A 22,298-nucleotide genomic window follows, 5' to 3' on the forward strand; every position below is an offset into this window, starting at 1 on the left:
TAAATTCTATAACAAAGTATGCTGACCTTGATTGGCACATTATCACATAATTGTCACCACATGACACGATACGACATGACCACGTCCACGTTCGAAAACTGTTTGTCCTCCAATCGCCCTGCCCACGCTCACACCTGAACCCAATTTAAAGAGGCTACCATAGTAACCGCACCATAGCAACAGTCACCTCCCTGTCAACCCTTCCTGGTTCCTAACAGGAAGTGGGTGGAGCACTCTGCCGAAAAGGAAATTCATCATGCTGAACCCAACAATCAATTAGAGAAAATAAAAATAAAAGCAATATAAACAAATAAGGAATTTTGGCTCCAACACTCCGGCCCCCAATTGAGAAGGGCAGGATGCCGTGAACAATTCAAAATAAATAACAATGGAGCCATAAATATAAACAAATAATAACCATCTTTGAGTTAGAGTTTTTTCAGTTTTGATTTTAGCAGAACACACCAATGCTTTTTTATCTGGATAAGTCTCCATGACTCTTCCAAGTAACCAAGAGCCACGTGGAGCGGCGTTGTCTGCGATCAGTACAAAATGTCATTTGGGATGAGACTTCTTCTCTGTTCGCTCCACCTCTGCCGCTCCTGTAGCAAAGGTAAATACTATCTTAACCAGCGTTTCCAGCATAGGTCAGAGATGCATTGGACTTGTCTTCTTTTTTAGTGCAGCTTTAATGTGCATCATTTCCTGATCCACTTTGTCACTTAGTGATTTCCTCGTTTGACTCATCTCCAATAGTCATTTTCAGGATCCAGGCGACTGACCTCTCAGGGTCCTCCGCTGCGATCCAATACTCCAACATATCAGCTGGCCATTCTTCCTCTGTTTCTTCAGAAACATTTCCTGATCCACTTCAACTCCTCTTGAGGCTTTGTCTGCAGGAATTTGAGTGGTATTAATGTACCGCCATTGTGTGACATCAGAAATCTTGCATCTTTCCCTCCTTTTCCGACCAAGTATGCGTTGCCTAGCAGCGTACTTTTTGTTGGGCAGAGACACATCATCCTTTTTAAAGGGAAGTTCCAAAGTGTTGTGTCCATTTTGAAGCTTGCACGGTTTAGTCATGACCTTCATGAACTTCATGTCATCTCTAGAAATGTCTTCTGATGACCTGTCGTGTAAATCATGGTTGTATTGATTTTGCAGCAGCTCCTCTTGCTTCGTTATGGAGGTCCTGTTAACAGTAGTAGTGGAGCAGCCAATTTTACTCCTCTTCTTACTGTAATCAGGAAGGCCATTGATGACCCACCCCAATAGGGTCTTAACGGCATATGGTCCATTTCCATGACTGTTGACCACTTCCCAGGGTTCAAGCAGTTTAGACGCATTGGTCCCAATCACTAGCTCTACATCGGCTTGAATGCGAGGAAGAGTGACACCATCCAAGTATGGCCATTTAGCCAACTCCTCTTTATTGATGAGGTTGTTTGTAGTTATGGGCATCCTTTTTTGGGTGTAGACCTTGGGAAGGTCGTAGAACTGTTGCCCAGTAAGGCTTGAAATCTTTAAGTCCGCATGTAACTGGAAATTGATGTTTTTGGGCCCATGGTTAGGAGATTGATTTGAGTTTTTCTTCCTTTCAAGTTGAGCTTGGTCATCAAATTTTCAGAACAGAATGTGTCTGTGCTGCCCGGATCCAAGAATGCATAGGTTTTTATGACTGGGTGTCCTTTGCTGGACTTTATCTGTACAGGCAGAATTGACAGAATTCTATTTCCAGCCCCCGTTGGTTCACATGTTTGCAGCGATATTTGTGCATTACTCACAGATGGTCCTCTTGCCTTATTTTGGTTTGGAATTATGTTGCTTGCTCTTTCCTTCTGACCAATATGAAGCAGACTTGGATGATTTTGCTTGCATATCTTGCAGGTCAAGCGCTTATCACAATGCCTGCTGAGATGTCCAACATGAAGACACCCAAAACAGATTCCTTTCTGTCTTATGAAAGTTATCTTCTCTCTGTGGGTCTTCTCCTCCAACTGAGGACACTGGTCAAGAGCATGATTTTTAAAGCAGCAAACACAGGCGTTTGTGGTACGAGCAGGTGCACTTTGCTTTGGAACATGTTTAAATGTGGTTTGATCTTCCGCTTCAGGGGTTTCGATATTAATGGTTGTGGCAAAACTGCTACCTTGGAATTTGGGTTTACTTTGTGATTTTGTTGCTTTTACAGGGTTACTTCCTGTAGTCTGTGGTGCATTCTGGATGTCTCCAAAGACTGGGTCAGAGATAATTTTCACCTGTCGCTCAATGAATGCAACAATGTCTGAGAACTGAGGTCTGCGATGGTGGTTTTCCATTATGTTGCATGCAGAGACTCTCCAGCTTTCTCGCAGCTTGTACGGCAGCTTGAAGATTACTGTTTTCATGTTAGCTGGCATATTAAGTTCCTGCATATACTGCACGTTTTCCATGGCAGTGCAACATTCTCGAAGGTAAAGAGAGTAGGCTTGCAGAGCTCGTACGTCTTCAGACTTTACCAAAGGCCAGTTAAACACTTTCTCCATGTAAGCTGCTGTTATCTGGTACTGGTCACCAAAGTGTTTTTCCAACAAATACTTTGCCATCTCACAGCCTCTATCTGGGGGCATGTGTTGACAGCTACGTACCAGTTCTTTAGGTTGACCCCTAGTGTACATTTCCAGATAATACAAACAGTCTCCTTTGTTGCTTGCGTTTTTCTCAATACATTGCACAAATGCTCTGACAAAGGTTCTGTACAGTAATGGATCACCATCAAAATAGGGAATCTCCCTTGGTGGGAGTAGATGAGAAGTTTGCAACGACATTTGCAATGTTGCAATCTCATTTTGTCTGTGCAATAAATCACATAAAGTGGGGGTGCCATTGGTTGGAGGGGAAATGTTAGTTTGCTGTACAGGGGGGTCCATGTGGGTTGTAGGGCTGTGGTCCTGCACTGTATTCCAAGAGACCTGCTGCTGTTTTGATAAAGACGGTGGTGGTTGCAGTTGTACCTGTATGGGTTTAGGGTGTGAAAGCATGGACTGTTGCTCTTGCCAAAAGGTGGGTGGTTGAATGGGAAGTGGTGTCCTATATTGTAGTTGCCATGCTGTTATTTGTTGTTGCTCAGATGGATGGTGTATAGACTGTGGTGGAGGTGGTGGTGAAGCTTGGCTTGATTGCTGCTGTGTGAGGGGTTGATAGTCTTTAGCCTGGGGGTTGAGAGTGAATAGTGGTTCTTTGGTTTTCTTTAAGTAGAAGTTCATGCCATCAGATGTTGTATGGGAGGAAGCATGAAGGCTGGGAGCTTTTAAAACTGCTAATTTCGCATCAGCAGCTGCCAGTTGAGCATCCAGGTCCATCATTTCCTTTTTCTTTCTGATTCTTTCCTCCTCCTCTTCCAATGCATGTATTTCCTTTAGAGCTGCAGAGCGGACAGCGAGGGCAGCCCTTTCGGCCTCTGCCTGTCTGCGAGCTGAGGAGGTACTCGATCTACTCGAACCAGAGTGTGTGTGACTCCCATGTGATTTGTGACTTATAACATTAGAAATGCTGTCATTTGGATTAATTTCGCTTTCCAAATCCTCAATACCCTCCAGGGTTGGCGCTTTTATCCAGATGTTAACATGCTCAATAAATTCATGTACATTGATCAATTTGGCTTTGTACCATATGTCGTTTTTGATTTGGTCCTCTGTAGGTAGAATTGGTAGGAGGGATTGGTGTGCACTTGCAGCTTCCTTTACAACATTGAGATATTTAGTGAAAGACGATTGCACTTCCATTTTGTCCTCTCCAATTTCCATCCTCTCCATGATATGTTTCTGCATGTTGCTTGCCTTGTTTAATTTGGATCTTCTCTCCTTCTGAAGTGTTTCAATTCTCATCAGTAGAGCTTTTGGTGTCATTTTCACTGTGCGTTTTTTTACAGCAGATGTTTGATTTGTGTCCACCTGATTTTCCATGTCTGCAGGCTGTGACTGATTTTCAGTCATTTCTGACAATTCAGCCTGTGAGGGTTCCATTTGACCTTTAATTGTGTCACCAATTGAATGAGTTAACTTTAACTCCTCCATTAACGCATGATCATGCATTTCCAAAGCATCATGTTTGCCTTTTGCAGGATCCATGATTATACACAACCCACAAATTCAAAATCAAATCAAATATATGGAAACCTTGTTAATGTCAGTCAAAACACCAAAAATCAAAACCCGCAATTATTAATTTGCATTTGTTCAAATCAAACCTCACCCACGAACGGGCTTGCACAAGGAATCATAAAACACCACCTTGTAATTGAAATGTACCCACGAACGGGTTGCAATCATGCACAAAACCTCATAGAAAATACCCACTAATGGGTTAAATAACATTGAATATTAACCACCAATGCATTGGATTTGTTGTTTCTGTCTTTGTGTGCACACACTATTATATGGCCATCTATTAACCCGTGTAGCGCGCTACATACCTTTACTTTGTTCTTGTCTTCAAAAGAGTTTCTTCGAAAAGAGTTCAATATCTTCGAAAAGAGTACTTCAAACAGCGTTGCGTGTCCCAGCGCTGCTCAGCTGTCACTCCAAACGGCGAGGGCTGCGGCTGCCGTGGCTGTTGTTCGATCAGCGCGACGTCCTCCGTCTGCCTGTCGCTGCGTTGCTCCTGGCTCCAAACGACGATCCCGTCCGCTCTTCTCCTGGTCCAAAGGAGGCGAAACAGCCCGGCCTGTGGCTGAACACCGGCCCAGTGTGCGCTCCAGGTGCACACACTGCGCGCTGCTTGCAGTCTATTTACTTCCTGTTCCTAATGAAGTGTCCACTGTGTGTCTTACTGACATTCAAACTTAGTCTTTTTCAAAAACGAAGACTATAGTTTTCGACTTAATGTACAGCCCTTACCTTTGGGCTGGTACCGAGGGCGACTGTGTTGACCAGTTTGACGCGTGAAAATAATAGAATGTCCAGTACTGTAGAACTGTGTTTGGATATGACAATCCGTTTATTCCAGCTATCTAACTTAAATCAAATGTAAATTCTATAACAAAGTATGCTGACCTTGATTGGCACATTATCACATAATTATCACCACATGACACGATACGACATGACCACGTCCACGTCCACGTTCGAAAACTGTTTGTCCTCCAATCGCCCTGCCCACGCTCACACCTGAACCCAATTTAAAGAGGCTACCATAGTAACCGCACCATAGCAACAGTCACCTCCCTGTCAACCCTTCCTGGTTCCTAACAGGAAGTGGGTGGAGCACTCTGCCGAAAAGGAAATTAAACATGCTGAACCCAACAATCAATTAGAGAAAATAAAAATAAAAACAATATAAACAAATAAGGAATTTTGGCTCCAACAGCTAGAGTATACAAATGAGTTTTAAGATGTAAAATATAACATATGTAACATATATAATAATATATAATATAATATAACATAATATATAATATAACATATGTAAAAGAAAATGAACCACATGGTGTTAGTGCACCAGTCGAGGAAAACGATCAAACTACATAAATAACATTTTGTAATTTGATTAGGCAGGAGGTCAGGGGCAAGAGTGAGGCATCAAAGTCCGTGTCCAGGCGGAAGGTTGAAATCCAAAGAGGCAGCCAGGGAACCAGAGGGAACACGGGGAGACGAGACACACAGCTCGTAACCAGGGAATGGAGGAATGTTGTGTATGGAACAGGTAGCTACGTTCTGGCCTGGAACACAGGTTTGCGCTGGCCGAAGAAGCGCGGCGTCTCATCAGCGTCAGGTGTGCAGATTGCCGATTGTTTGCAGGAGATGAGCGCCCGTGGGGGTGTCCCGAGGCGTGCTCCGCGGAGCGCATAACAGAGTGCACTGAGGAATGCGCAGCGGCATGTGAAAAGTCTATTTTTAAACAAAGTAAACAACCTGATGTTGTCTTTATTTTTAAGTTATTGTGCCGTGATTTTACCAGTCCGGCCCACTTGGGAGTAGCTTTTTCTCCGTGTGGCCCCCCATCTAAAATGAGTTGGACACCCCTGGTGTAAGTGTTCCCTAAGCGTCTGTCTTCGGGTGCATTCTTATTGTTAGCAGGCTAACGTTAGCATTTATGTTCGGCTTGCACATTTCAGCATTCACACGCAATTTGTCTCACGTTTTTTTGTGTGTGTCGTATAAGGGACAAGCGGTAGAAAATGGATGGTATTCTTATTTTGTCTTTAGTCGCGGGCCAATAGAAAACAAGCCGCGGGCCGCTAGTGGCCCCCGGGCCGCACTTTGAACACACCCGCTGTATACATATAATTCAATATATATTTGACATATGATATATACTGTATACATAGATATATACTGTATATATATATATACACATATAATATTCGCTATGTATATGTTTTACTGTAAGTAAATGTTTATTTCGCAGCCTTTATTCAAGCAAACTATTAGTAGAGATGTCGCAGGTCACGTGACTTCCTGCGGTACTACTCTTGGCCAGCAGGGGTCAGTGTTCGCCGCCCGGGGTTTGTTTGTTTCACGCGCCTCGGCGGCCCGCACCTCGACAGTGACGCAGCATGGTCGGAACCGGGAAGTCACGTGACCGCCGTGGCAGCCACGCCCACACCGCAAGTCTGCTGAAAAAGTCGACAGGTGTCGGAAAAAGAATCTCATCCGTGACGAGCAGGTAAGGAAACAACTTGGAACTTTCTTAACGCTCAAACGAATCCAAAACTTGACTGTGTGTTTACTTCCGGCTTTAATGCGTCACGCCATTGCGGGCGTCGCGAGCAAAATGGAAATATGTGATTGTATGGAATGATATTGTTACCGAAATAGTTCGAATAAACTCTCGGGAACGATGTGCGTGACGTCATAGCTATGCTTTGAGCACTTTTCCCTCATGGAAAATAAACAATACGTCGAAAACATTCTTTCTTCGGTCAACCAGGAAGTGAAGAAATACTCTGATTACTTTAGTAACGCTGGCTGTCCGGTGCGCAAACGTGTTCGTCAGGTTTGTCGTCGGTGCGTGTGCGACTTTGTTTGCTACTTCCGGTCTTCCTGTGTCTGCTCCGTGATTGGCTGCCAGCCATCAGGTGACCGTGTCATTGATTGATGAAAAACAATCACTTCCGGCTGATGAGTCATCACGGGGAGGAAAAGACAATGGCGAGACTTTGACCTGGCCGCCGCCCCAATGACGACTGAATGTTTGTCAACAAACATTAGCTAGTTTTATGTTTTCTAACGTGTGTCGGGCCGCAGCGTCACCAAGAAGATCCAGTTCCAAAGTCCCGTGTTTGAGGCGGTGGACGTGGTGGGCGTGTGCGCTCACCTCACCGTCGCCCGTGATGTAGACTGAATGTTTGTCAACAAACATTGGCTAGTTTCATGTTTTCTAACGTGTGTCGGGCCGCAGCGTCACCAAGAAGATCCAGTTCCAAAGTCTGTGTTTGAAGCGACGGCGGTGGATGTGGCGGGCGTGTGCGCTCGCCTCGCCGCCGCCCGTGATGACGACTGAATGTTTATCAACAAACATTAGCTAGTTTCAGGTTTTCTAACGTGTGTCGGGCCGCAGCGTCACCAAGAAGATCCAGTTCCAAAGTCCCGTGTTTGAGGCGGCGGCGGTGGATGTGGCGGGCGTGTGCGCTCGCCTCGCCGCCGCCCGTGATGACGACTGAATGTTTGTCAACAAACATTAGCTAGTTTCATGTTTTCTAACGTGTGTCGGGCCGCAGCGTCACCAAGAAGATCCAGTTCCAAAGTCCCGTGTTTGAGGCGGTGGATGTGGCGGACGTGTGCGCTCGACTCGCCGCCGCCCGTGATGACTGAATGTTTATCAACAAACATTAGCTAGTTTCATGTTTTCTAACGTCTGTCGGGCCGCAGCGTCACATAGAAGATCCAGTTCCAAAGTCCCGTGTTTGAGGCGGCGGCGGTGGATGTGGCGGGCGTGTGCGCTCGCCTCGCCGCCGCCCGTGATGACGACTGAATGTTTGTCAACAAACATTAGCTAGTTTCATGTTTTCTAACGTGTGTCGGGCCGCAGCGTCACCAAGAAGATCCAGTTCCAAAGTCCCGTGTTTGAGGCGGTGGATGTGGCGGGCGTGTGCGCTCGCCTCGCCGCCGCCCGTGATGACGATTGAATGTTTGTCAACAAACATTAGCTAGTTTCATGTTTTCTAACGTGTGTCGGGCCGCAGCGTCACCAAGAAGATCCAGTTCCAAAGTCCTGTGTTTGAGGCGGTGGCGGTGGATGTGGCGGGCGTGTGCGCTCGCCTCGCCGCCGCCCGTGATGACGACTGAATGTTTGTCAACAAACATTAGCTAGTTTCATGTTTTCTAACGTGTGTCGGGCCGCAGCGTCACCAAGAAGATCCAGTTCCAAAGTCCCGTGTTTGAGGCGGTGGATGTGGCGGGCGTGTGCGCTCGCCTCGCCGCCGCCCGTGATGACGATTGAATGTTTGTCAACAAACATTAGCTAGTTTCATGTTTTCTAACGTGTGTCGGGCCGCAGCGTCACCAAGAAGATCCAGTTCCAAAGTCCCGTGTTTGAGGCGGTGGCGGTGGATGTGGCGGGCGTGTGCGCTCGCCTCGCCGCCGCCCGTGATGACGACTGAATGTTTGTCAACAAATAATCGCTAGTTTCATGTTTTCTAACGTGTGTCGGGCCGCAGCATCGCCAAGATGTCCAAGAAGATCCAGTTCCAAAATACCGCGGTGGAAGCGGCGGCAGCGGTGGCGGTGGACGTGTCCATCATCCGCATCCCGCCCCACCACTACATCCACGTGTTGGACCAGAACACCAACATCGCCCGCGTGGAGATCGGGCCGCTCACCTTCATCCGCCAAGATCACGAAAGGTCAGCGCCGGTGCAACTCGGCGGCCATCTTGTCGCTGACGCCACCTGCTCTTTGCAGGGTCCTCTTCTCGCCGGTGCGGATGATCACGGTGCCGCCGCGCCACTTCTGCGTGATCGCCAACCCGGTGGCGTGCGACGACGGCGGCCTCGTCCTCTTCGACGGGGCGGGCCAGGCCAAGCTGCGCCACGCCGACCTGGAGATCCGCCTGTGCCGGGATCCTTTCCCGCTGTACCCCGGAGAGGAGATCCAGCAGGTGGGCGGGGCGGTTAGGGGGCGGGGCTTGTGACCACATGATCGGCTGACGTCTTTGCGCTTCAGGTGGTGACGCCGCTGCAGGTGGTCTATCCCGACACGGCGCTGCGACTGCGGGCGCAGCTGGACTTCCAGGAGGAGGGCGGCAAGAGACGTGTCGCCGGGGACGAGTGGCTCTTCGAGGGACCCGGTGAGTTTTGTCCATGTTGCCGCGGCAACCGGCTAACGGCGTCTGCCGGCTGTCAGGGACGTACATCCCCAAGAAGGAAGTGGCGGTCCTGGAGACCATCAAGGCCACGGTGATCCGGGTGAACCAAGCCATCAGACTGCGAGCTCGCAAGGAGGGAGTGGACCGCGGCGGCGTGTACCGCGTCACAGGTGGGACACGCCCCTTTTTCTCACTTCCTGCTCCCGTTGCAGTCTGTGTCGTCGTATGCTGAGGTTTTTTTCCAAGGACCCCAGTTTGGGTTTGGCCTCCTTCCTGTGGCGAACCATCAGCTTCCTGTCCACTTCCTGTCTTTTAGTACTCTGCCTCTGATTGGCTGACACTGCTGCTAGCGTTTATTTTGAAATGCTCCTGTATGTGTTTGACTTCCTGTCACTGACCTGTGTGTCCAGGGGAGGAGTGGCTGGTCAGCAAGGTGGGGGCGTACCTGCCGGACGCACACGAGGAAGTGCTGGACATCGTCAACGCCTTCATCCTGACCGACAAGGTGACTTCCTGCGTGCCGAGGTGCAGCGAGACGCTGGCTCTGACAGCGTGACCTTTGACCCCACAGAAAGCGCTGCACGTGCGCGCCCTGCGGGCCTTCAAGGACGCGGGGGACCGCCAGCGGCGTACGGGCGACGAGTGGCTGGTGACCAACGGCGACCACGAGGCGCACATCCCCTCGGTGGCGGAGGAGGTGGTGGGCGTGGTGGAGGTGACCACGCTGAGCAGCCGCCAGTATTGCGTCATCCTGGACCCGGTCGGACCCGACGGCAAACCTCAGCTGGGCCAGAAAAGGGTGGTGAAGGTGAGCCGGGGGGGGCGGGGCTTGTGACCGGAGGGCGGCATTCACGCGGCGTGTGTCCACCAGGGGGAGCGCTCCTTCTTCCTGCAGCCCGGCGAGCGCCTGGAGCGCGGCATCCAGGACGTCTACGTGCTGTCCGAGGAGGAAGGTCTGCTCCTGCGCGCCGTCCAGGCCTTCGCCGACACCCAGGAGGTGAGACACAGGCTCCGCCCCCCCACCCCCGCGGCTAGCTAGCATGGCTAAATGCTAACGCTTGATTGTAGGACGCCGTCTTGCTTGTTTTACCTCAAAAACGAAAACGTGCTGATGAGGTACTTTTCTGTTGCCACTTCCTGTTTGACCCTCACTGGGTGTGACTTCCTGTCTGAGTGACTTCCTGTTTGGCCTTTAATCCCTCCCCCCCACAGACTAACCCTTCTTCTTCTTCTCCTTCCCTGGCTGCATGTCACATGACCCTCCCGCTCACCATTTATTTTGCCGCCAGCGCTCCCCCCCACCTTCCCCGACCCCTCCTCCTCCCTCGCCACCGCAATGCATCGCCGCGTTAACCCTGGTCTCCGCCCTCCTCCCGCCTCTCCCCCGTTCTCTCTGCCAGCGCGAGGTGGACGAGGACGAGGAGGAGGACGAGGACCGGAGCAAGCGCCCGCGCCAAAGCGTCGTCCTTCGCCGTCCCGGCGACCGCTGGATGCTGCGAGGCCCCGTGGAGTACGTGCCCCCCGCCACGGTGGAGGTGGTGATGCGGCGGCAGGCCATCCCGCTGGACGAGAATGAGGGCATCTACGTGCGGGACATGAAGACGGGCAAGGTACGGTCGGGCGTCGACGCGGCGCGAAGTAGGGATGATGTTTGATAAGAAATGATCGAGTTCGAGCCTATTATCGAATCCTCTTATCGAACCGATTCCTTATCGATTCTCTTATGGAGTCCAGATAGGTTGTTGTATATGGAAAAAAACACAATATTTGGTTTAACAAAAGCTCACTTTTATTTTATAAGAAAAAATAAAAATAAAATAGATAAATAAATATTGACTGTTACCCCCCTAAAAAAATAAAATAAATAAATATTGACTGTTAGCCAAAGTATATTAAGTGAGATTTTTCAGAAAAACAAATATATACAGTAACACAAAAACAACCTGTCTCTGTGATCACTATAGGTGTATAAATAATAATATAGTGTTAAATAAAATCAGTCCCTTGTGCGCAAAACTGAAAATAATACAGCTCTCCAAAAAGTGCACTTCTGCTGCTATTGGAACATACTAACTACACACACAGGCAGACAGCTAACAAACAATCCAAGACGTCTAATAAAGTTCCAAAGCAGATTCATCCATTTAGGCTCTTTATTGTTGTTGATCTTGCTTTGTCTTTTCCTATCTTTACTTTTGTCTTGCACTGGACTGTTATATATTTTTATTTTTTTAACTGAAATACACACAATGACAAATGTATAAGCTATGTGACTCAATGAACATACGGAAATGTAATACGCAATATGTAAATATTAGCTTCGCACAAATATACAGTACTATCATCAAACAAATACTGCCGAGTGTTGAAACTATTTCGATGGTGGAAATACACGACTGGCAGCCATTTTAAGTCCTCAAATCATCCATTGAAACAGTGCACAAAAATGGTTATTCAATAAACATCTTAGTTTTAAATGTAAACACTTTCCACCTTGATATTGAGTTACATAAACAAGTTAAAGAGTTTACTTACAGACTTATCTTTTCCAAGGCTTGTAGGAGCTAACACAACTTGTCTACTTCTCATTGTCTCATGACCTGAATTGACTCGCCAACCCGGAAGTGTCCAAACTAATAAGGTGTAGTATTTTCATATCGCCACAAGGTGTCAGTAAGAGTCTACAATCAAACGGGCATAACATTGCCCATTTGGGATTCGTTCCCAGGGATTTGAATAAAGAACCAACTCTTTTTCTTTACTATAGTGGTCTCGATAACGGGTACCGGTTCTCAAAAAGGGATTCGAGTCCGAGGACTCGGTTCTTTTCTTATCGAACAACCGGGAAAAGCGGTTTCGAGCATCATCCCTAGATCGAAGCCGGCGGCTAACGATGTTCCGGCGGCGCAGGTGCGAGCGGTCATCGGGCAGACGTACATGCTGAACCAGGACGAGGAGATGTGGCAGAAGGAACTTCCTCTCAACGTGGAGACGCTGCTGGCGTCCACCCGCGACCCTTTGGCGGACCGCTCGGACCGGGGCAAGATGGCGGAGGGCAAAGCGAGGACCAAGACGCTGGTGGTGTCCTACAGAGTCCCCCACAATGCAGCGGTGCAGGTTTACGACTACCGGGAGAAGAGGGCCAGGTGGGCTGTGTGGGGGGCTGGGACCGTGGGCCGCTGAGCCGCCGCTGACCCGCCCTCTTCCTCAGGGTGGTGTTTGGACCGGAGCGCGTGATGCTGGGTCCTGACGAGCAGTTCACCGTGCTGTCGCTGTCGGGGGACCGACCCAAGCGAGGCAACGTGATCAAGGCCATCTGTCTGCTGCTGGGCCCCGACTTCTTCACCGACATCATCACCATCGAGACCGCCGACCACGCCCGCCTGCAGCTGCAGCTCTCCTACAACTGGTAGGTGCCTTCAAGATGGCCGACTCCTCCCCACGCCAACCTTTCCTGTCTTCAGGCACTTTGACGTCAAGCCGCCCGTCGACACCGCCGAAGCCGCCGCGCTGTTCTCCGTGCCCGACTTTGTGGGCGACGCCTGCAAGGCCATCGCGTCGCGGGTCCGAGGCGCAGTGGCGTCCGTGCAGTTTGACGACTTCCACAAGGTGACCTTTCCTTTTCTCCTCCTTCCTTCCTTCCTTCCTTCCTTCCTTCCTCACCACGCTGCCGCCACCGCCCAGAACTCCAACCGCATCATCTGCTCGGCCGTGTTCGGCTTCGACGAGAAGCTGGCGGTGCGCCCGAGTCTCCGCTTCCCTCAGAACCGCCTGGTCATCAGCAGCGTGGACATCCAGTCCGTGGAGCCCGTGGACCAGAGGACACGAGACTCCCTGCAGAAGAGCGTCCAGCTCGCCATCGAGATCACCACCAACTCCCAGGAGGCCGCCGCACGGTGCGTCACTACGCTAGGCTAGGCTAGGCGAGCTTGCGCTAAAGTCAACTAAGACCAGCTGAGTTCTACTAAATAAGCTTAAATAAGATGAGCTCAGGTAATCTAAGATGACATAAATTCAACTAATATAAGATAAGGTCACCTGAGATGAGATAAGTTCAACTAATATAAGATAAGTTCAACTAATATAAGATAAGGTCACCTGAGATGAGATAAGTTCAACTAATATAAGATAAGTTCAACTAATATAAGATAAGTTCAACTAATATAAGATAAGGTCATCTGAGATGAGATAAGTTCAACTAATATAAGATAAGTTCAACTAATATAAGATAAGGTCACCTGAGATGAGATAAGTTCAACTAATATAAGATAAGTTCAACTAATATAAGATAAGGTCATCTGAGATGAGATAAGTTCAACTAATATAAGATAAGGTCACCTGAGATGAGATAAGTTCAACTAATATAAGATAAGTTCAACTAATATAAGATAAGGTCATCTGAGATAAGATAAGTTCAACTAATATAAGATAAGGTCATCTGAGATGAGATAAGTTCAACTAATATAAGATAAGGTCACCTGAGATTAGATAAGTTCAACTAATATAAGATAAGGTCACCTGAGATGAGATAAGTTCAACTAATATAAGATAAGTTCAACTAATATAAGATAAGTTCAACTAATATAAGATAAGGTCACCTGAGATGAGATAAGTTCAACTAATATAAGATAAGTTCAACTAATATAAGATAAGGTCACCTGAGATGAGATAAGTTCAACTAATATAAGATAAGTTCAACTAATATAAGATAAGGTCACCTGAGATGAGATAAGTTCAACTGAGATAAGCTGAGTTCTACTAAATAAGCTTAAATAAGATGAGCTCAGGTAAACTAAGATGAGATAAGTTCAACTAATATAAGATAAGTTCACCTGAGATGAGATAAGTTCAACTAATATAAGATAAGGTCACCTGAGATGAGATAAGTTCAACTAACATAAGATAAGGTCACCTGAGATGAGATAAGTTCAACTAATATAAGATAAGTTCAACTAATATAAGATAAGGTCACCTGAGATGAGATAAGTTCAACTAATATAAGATAAGTTCAACTAATATAAGATAAGGTCATCTGAGATGAGATAAGTTCAACTAATATAAGATAAGGTCATCTGAGATGAGATAAGTTCAACTAATATAAGATAAGTTCAACTAATATAAGATAAGGTCACCTGAGATGAGATAAGTTCAACTAATATAAGATAAGGTCACCTGAGATGAGATAAGTTCAACTAATATAAGATAAGGTCAACTAATATAAGATAAGTTCAACTAATATAAGATAAGTTCAACTAATATAAGATAAGGTCACTTGAGATGAGATAAGTTCAACTAATATAAGATAAGGTCACCTGAGATGAGATAAGTTCAACTAATATAAGATAAGTTCAACTAATATAAGATAAGTTCAACTAATATAAGATAAGGTCACCTGAGATGAGATAAGTTCAACTAATATAAGATAAGTTCAACTAATATAAGATAAGGTCACCTGAGATGAGATAAGTTCAACTAATATAAGATAAGTTCAACTAATATAAGATAAGGTCACCTGAGATGAGATAAGTTCAACTAATATAAGATAAGGTCACCTGAGATGAGATAAGTTCAACTAATATAAGATAAGTTCAACTAATATAAGATAAGTTCAACTAATATAAGATAAGGTCACCTGAGATGAGATAAGTTCAACTAATATAAGATAAGTTCAACTAATATAAGATAAGGTCACCTGAGATGAGATAAGTTCAACTAATATAAGATAAGTTCAACTAATATAAGATAAGGTCACCTGAGATGAGATAAGTTCAACTAATATAAGATAAGGTCACCTGAGATGAGATAAGTTCAACTGAGATAAGCTGAGTTCTACTAAATAAGCTTAAATAAGATGAGCTCAGGTAAACTAAGATGAGATAAGTTCAACTAATATAAGATAAGTTCACCTGAGATGAGATAAGTTCAACTAATTTAAGATAAGGTCACCTGAGATGAGATAAGTTCAACTAATATAAGATAAGGTCACCTGAGATGAGATAAGTTCAACTAATATAAGATAAGGTCACCTGAGATGAGATAAGTTCAACTAATATAAGATAAGTTCAACTAATATAAGATAAGGTCACCTGAGATGAGATAAATTCAACTAATATAAGATAAGTTCAACTAATATAAGATAAGGTCATCTGAGATGAGATAAGTTCAACTAATATAAGATAAGTTCAACTAATATAAGATAAGGTCAACTAATATAAGATAAGGTCACCTGAGATGAGATAAGTTCAACTAATATAAGATAAGTTCAACTAATATAAGATAAGGTCAACTAATATAAGATAAGGTCATCTGAGATGAGATAAGTTCAACTAATATAAGATAAGTTCAACTAATATAAGATAAGGTCACCTGAGATGAGATAAGTTCAACTAATATAAGATAAGTTCAACTAATGTAAGATAAGGTCACCTGAGATGAGATAAGTTCAACTAATATAAGATAAGGTCACCTGAGATGAGATAAGTTCAACCAATATAAGATAAGTTCAACTAATGTAAGATAAGGTCACCTGAGATGAGATAAGTTCAACTAATATAAGATAAGTTCAACTAATATAAGATAAGGTCACCTGAGATGAGATAAGTTCAACCAATATAAGATAAGGTCACCTGAGATGAGATAAGTTCAACTAATATAAGATAAGTTCAACTAATATAAGATAAGGTCACCTGAGATTAGATAAGTTCAACTAATATAAGATAAGTTCAACTAATATAAGATAAGGTCACCTGAGATGAGATAAATTCAACTAATATAAGATAAGTTCAACTAATATAAGATAAGGTCATCTGAGATGAGATAAGTTCAACTAATATAAGATAAGTTCAACTAATATAAGATAAGGTCAACTAATATAAGATAAGGTCACCTGAGATGAGATAAGTTCAACTAATATAAGATAAGTTCAACTAATATAAGATAAGGTCAACTAATATAAGATAAGGTCACCTGAGATGAGATAAGTTCAACTAATATAAGATAAGGTCACCTGAGATGAGATAAGTTCAACTAATATAAGATAAGTTCAACTAATGTAAGATAAGGTCACCTGAGATGAGATAAGTTCAACTAATATAAGATAAGGTCACCTGAGATGAGATAAGTTCAACCAATATAAGATAAGTTCAACTAATATAAGATAAGGTCACCTGAGATGAGATAAGTTCAACCAATATAAGATAAGTTCAACTAATATAAGATAAGGTCACCTGAGATGAGATAAGTTCAACTGAGATGAGCTGAGTTCTACTAAATAAGCTTAAATAAGATGAGCTCAGGTAAACTAAGATGAGATAAGTTCACCTAAGATGAGATAAGTTCACCTGAGATAAGATAAGTTCAACTGAGATGAGCTGAGTTTAACTAATATAAGATAAGCTCAACAAAGATAAGTTCAACGAAGATAAGCCGAGTTCAACTGAGATAAGTTAAAGTAAGAATCTTAGGTAAACTAAGATGAGCAGAGTTGAACAAGGTGAAGATAAATTAAACTAAGATAATCTAATGTAAGCTAAGACGAGTTGAGTTAAACTAAGAAGATAAGTTAAACCAAGACGAGTTGACGACGTGAAACTAAGAGGCTCATTTAAGATAAGATAAGATCAATTCAACTAAGATCAATTAAATATAAGATAACTTAATTTAAGATAAGACAAGTTAAACAAAGATAAACTAGGTTGAGATAAGTTAAGAAACTGAGTGCAACTAAAATAGGTGAAGACATTTCATGCTAAATTAAGCTAAACTAAGATAAGGTCAACTAAACTACATTAATATAAGATATGTGAAGATAAAGTAGGCTAAGCTAAGATAAACTAAGGTAAGATAACCTAATCTAAAAGAAGGTAAGATAAACTAAGCTAAATTAGGCTAAACTAAGTGAAGTGTTGCTCCTGCAGTCACGAAGGGCTAAATTAAGCTAAAAGAATCTAAATTAAGATAAGATAATCTAAATGAAGATATGTGTTGCTCCTACAGTCACGAGGCGGAACGTCTGAAGGGCGAAGTTAAGATCAAATGTAAGTTAAAATAAGATAATCTAAATGAAGATATGTGTTGCTCCTGCAGTCACGAGGCGGGACGTCTGGAGGGCTAAATTAAGCCTAAATAATCTAAATTAAGATAAAATAATCTATATTAAGATCATTATTGCTCCTGCAATGACGAGTCGGAGTGTCTGAAGGGCTAAATTAAGATAAGATCATCTAAATTAAGATACAATAATCTATATTAAAATAAGTGTTGGTCCTGCAGCGTCTGGAGGGCTACATTAAACTAAAATAATAAATAAAGATAAGATGATCTAAGTGTTGGTCCTGCAGTCACGAGGCGGAGCGTCTGGAGCAGGAAGCACGAGGCCGGCTGGAGAGACAGAAGATCATGGACCAGGCACAAGCTGAGCGAAGCAGGAAGGAACTTCTAGAGCTGGAGGCTCTCAGGTGACTCCTGCACTTCCTGTCACACTAACATCACTTCCTGTCCCACAATCATCACGCCATCAACTTAAACTAAGACCACTTCCTGTCCCACAATCATCACGCCATCAACTTAAATTAAGACCACTTCCTGTCCCACAATCATCACGCCATCAACTTAAATTAAGACCACTTCCTGTCCCACAATCATCACGCCATCAACTTAAACTAAGACCACTTCCTGTCCCACAATCATCACGCCATCAACTTAAACTAAGACCACTTCCTGTCCCACAATCATCACGCCATCAACTTAAACTAAGACCACTTCCTGTCCCACAATCATCACGCCATCAACTTAAACTAAGACCACTTCCTGTCCCACAATCATCACGCCATCAACTTAAACTAAGACCACTTCCTGTCCCACAATCATCACGCCATCAACTTAAATTAAGACCACTTCCTGTCCCACAATCATCACGCCATCAACTTAAATTAAGACCACTTCCTGTCCCACAATCATCACGCCATCAACTTAAACTAAGACCACTTCCTGTCCCACAATCATCACGCCATCAACTTAAACTAAGACCACTTCCTGTCCCACAATCATCACGCCATCAACTTAAACTAAGACCACTTCCTGTCCCACAATCATCACGCCATCAACTTAAACTAAGACCACTTCCTGTCCCACAATCATCACGCCATCAACTTAAATTAAGACCACTTCCTGTCCCACAATCATCACGCCATCAACTTAAATTAAGACCACTTCCTGTCCCACAATCATCACGCCATCAACTTAAACTAAGACCACTTCCTGTCCCACAATCATCACGCCATCAACTTAAACTAAGACCACTTCCTGTCCCACAATCATCACGCCATCAACTTAAACTAAGACCACTTCCTGTCCCACAATCATCACGCCATCAACTTAAACTAAGACCACTTCCTGTCCCACAATCATCACGCCATCAACTTAAACTAAGACCACTTCCTGTCCCACAATCATCACGCCATCAACTTAAACTAAGACCACTTCCTGTCCCACAATCATCACGCCATCAACTTAAATTAAGACCACTTCCTGTCCCACAATCATCACGCCATCAACTTAAATTAAGACCACTTCCTGTCCCACAATCATCACGCCATCAACTTAAACTAAGACCACTTCCTGTCCCACAATCATCACGCCATCAACTTAAACTAAGACCACTTCCTGTCCCACAATCATCACGCCATCAACTTAAACTAAGACCACTTCCTGTCCCACAATCATCACGCCATCAACTTAAACTAAGACCACTTCCTGTCCCACAATCATCACGCCATCAACTTAAATTAAGACCACTTCCTGTCCCACAATCATCACGCCATCAACTTAAATTAAGACCACTTCCTGTCCCACAATCATCACGCCATCAACTTAAACTAAGACCACTTCCTGTCCCACAATCATCACGCCATCAACTTAAACTAAGACCACTTCCTGTCCCACAATCATCACGCCATCAACTTAAACTAAGACCACTTCCTGTCCCACAATCATCACGCCATCAACTTAAACTAAGACCACTTCCTGTCCCACAATCATCACGCCTCCTCCTGCGTCTCGCAGCGCGGCCGTGGAGAGCACGGGCGCCGCCAAGGCGGAGGCTCAGTCCCGGGCGGAGGCGGCGCGTATCCAAGGCGAGGCGGCGGTCCACGAGGCCAAACTGAAGGTGGAGGCTCAGACCATCGAGGCGGTATGTGGCACACTTCCTGTCGGCGCCCGGCAGGCTGTAGTTAAGTAGCCCGGATGTGCCCCTCGCAGGAGGCGGAGCTGCAGCGTTTGGCGAAGGCTCGCCAGCAGGAGCTGGTCTACAGGAAGCAGATGGACCAGCTGGACGTGGAAAAGCAGGAGCGTCTGTCCAAGATGGAGAGCGAGCGCTTCAGCCATCTGGTGGACAGCCTGGGCAGCGACACGCTGAAGGAGATGGCGAGGGCCGGCCCCGAGCTGCAGGTAGGAAGGACGGCCCCTCGCCGCCGCCTCATTGGCCCTCAGAGGCTGACGTCTGCTCCGCCCGCAGGTGAAGTTGCTGCAGGCCCTCGGCCTCAAGTCCACCCTCATCACGGACGGCGTGTCGCCCATCAACCTCTTCACCACCGCCAACGGCCTGCTGGGGGCGCTGCCTGCACCTGCCCAGTGACCAGCGTCCGTGTATCTAGCACACCTAGGATAGATGCATGTATACATCTAGATGACAGGTCCTATACATCTACATGATGTCATCTACATGATATGTCCTGTAGAACTAGATATGTCCTATTGATGTAGATGACATCATCTAGATCATAGATGATGTCATCTAGATGATATGTCCTGTAGAACTAGATATGTCCTATTGATCTAGATGACATCATCTAGATTCTAGATGATATGTCCTGTAGAACTAGATATGTCCTATTGATCTAGATGACATCATCTAGATTCTAGATGATATGTCCTGTAGAACTAGATATGTCCTATTGATCTAGATGACATCATCTAGATTCTAGATGATATGTCCTGTAGAACTAGATATGTCCTATTGATCTAGATGACATCATCTAGATCCTAGATGATGTCATCTAGATGATATGTCCTGTAGAACTAGATATGTCCTATTGATGTAGATGACATCATCTAGATCCTAGATGATGTCATCTAGATGATATGTCCTGTAGAAGTAGATATGTCCTATTGATGTAGATAGGTCCTATTGATGTAGATGACATCATTTAGATCCTAGATGATGTCATCTAGATGATATGTCCTGTAGAACTAGATATGTCCTATTGATCTAGATGACATCATCTAGATTCTAGATATGTCCTATTGATGTAGATGACATCATTTAGATCCTAGATGATGTCATCTAGATGATATGTCCTGTAGAACTAGATATGTCCTATTGATCTAGATGACATCATCTAGATTCTAGATATGTCCTGTAGAACTAGATATGTCCTATTGATCTAGATGACATCATCTAGATTCTAGATGATATGTCCTGTAGAACTAGATATGTCCTATTGATCTAGATGACATCATCTAGATTCTAGATATGTCCTGTAGAACTAGATATGTCCTATTGATGTAGATGACATCATCTAGATCCTAGATGATGTCATCTAGATGATATGTCCTGTAGAACTAGATATGTCCTATTGATGTAGATGACATCATCTAGATCCTAGATGATGTCATCTAGATGATATGTCCTGTAGAAGTAGATATGTCCTATTGATGTAGATATGTCCTATTGATGTAGATGACATCATCTAGATCCTAGATGATGTCATCTAGATGATATGTCCTGTAGAACTAGATATGTCCTATTGATCTAGATGACATCATCTAGATTCTAGATGATATGTCCTGTAGAACTAGATATGTCCTATTGATGTAGATGACATCATCTAGATCCTAGATGATGTCATCTAGATGATAAGTCCTGTAGAACTAGATATGTCCTATTGATCTAGATGACATCATCTAGATTCTAGATATGTCCTGTAGAACTAGATATGTCCTATTGATGTAGATGACATCATCTAGATCCTAGATGATGTCATCTAGATGATATGTCCTGTAGAACTAGATATGTCCTATTGATGTAGATGACATCATCTAGATCCTAGATGATGTCATCTAGATGATATGTCCTGTAAAAGTAGATATGTCCTATTGATGTAGATGACATCATCTAGATCCTAGATGATGTCATCTAGATCCTAGATGATGTCATCTAGATGATATGTCCTGTAGAAGTAGATATGTCCTATTGATCTAGATGACATCATCTAGATCCTAGATGATGTCATCTAGATGATATGTCCTGTAGAAGTAGATATGTCCTATTGATGTAGATGACATCATGTAGATGTAGATGACATCATGTAGATGTAGATGACATCATGTAGATGTAGATGACATCATGTAGATGTAGATGACATCATGTAGATGATGTTTGGTATAATTGTGCTGCTGCATCTGCTTGAAGGAATAAAGTGTGTTGAGAAAGCAGTTTGTGTGTGTCATGTCTGACTTTGTCCAGCAGAGGCAGTGTGATGTTGGTCAGGTCAGAGTGGTGCAAAGAGAGTGTACAGACAACAGGCGCCATCTTTGCTACCAAGCAGGTGTGCGATTGTGTCGCTAATCTACCGAGCTTTTAACTACATTTTCAACTAGCTTAGCTACTTTTTGAACAAGTAGCTTTTCCTGTAGTTTAGCTACTTTTAAACATGTTCTCATGTTATGTTGTCTCATGTTTTATCTTGTCTCATGTCATATTGGCTCATGGTTTTATGTTCCCATGTTGTCTCTTGTTCTTTCATGTTTTCATGTTCCCATATTGCCTCATGTTGTCTCATGTTTTCATGTTCTCATATTGTCTGTTCTCATCAGTGGCGTGCGGTGAGGTTCATGGCTGGTGAGGCACTGACTTCATCACAGTCAGATTTACAAACATATGAACCCTAAAGAGTATCTTATTCACCATGTGATTGGCAGCAGTTAACGGGTTATGTTTAAAAGGTCATACCAGC

The 22,298-nt window shown here is 44.4% G+C and overlaps 1 protein-coding gene across 2 annotated transcripts; it reads left to right on the plus strand.

Annotated features, from left to right (window-relative positions):
- Positions 1 to 6,494: 6,494 nt before the first annotated feature.
- On the plus strand, positions 6,495 to 21,777 carry mvp (major vault protein). Of its 2 annotated transcripts, XM_062036356.1 has the most exons (18): positions 6,495 to 6,645; positions 8,639 to 8,824; positions 8,883 to 9,078; positions 9,144 to 9,267; positions 9,324 to 9,455; positions 9,696 to 9,790; positions 9,857 to 10,093; positions 10,157 to 10,282; positions 10,354 to 10,401; positions 10,686 to 10,895; positions 12,196 to 12,431; positions 12,497 to 12,694; positions 12,750 to 12,894; positions 12,970 to 13,181; positions 17,625 to 17,741; positions 19,348 to 19,474; positions 19,543 to 19,731; positions 19,799 to 21,777. In XM_062036356.1, exons 1-18 carry the CDS (start codon positions 6,536 to 6,538, stop codon positions 19,916 to 19,918), a joined length of 2,808 nt encoding a protein of 935 aa, XP_061892340.1. In that variant the 5' UTR covers positions 6,495 to 6,535; the 3' UTR covers positions 19,919 to 21,777. The 2 variants fall into 2 exon arrangements, with proteins under 2 accessions (XP_061892340.1, XP_061892341.1); XM_062036357.1 differs by lacking the exon at positions 10,354 to 10,401.
- The last annotated feature ends 521 nt before the right edge of the window (positions 21,778 to 22,298 follow it).

Source organism: Entelurus aequoreus, linkage group LG25, assembly GCF_033978785.1.
Source record: "Entelurus aequoreus isolate RoL-2023_Sb linkage group LG25, RoL_Eaeq_v1.1, whole genome shotgun sequence".
NCBI lineage: Eukaryota > Metazoa > Chordata > Actinopteri > Syngnathiformes > Syngnathidae > Entelurus > Entelurus aequoreus.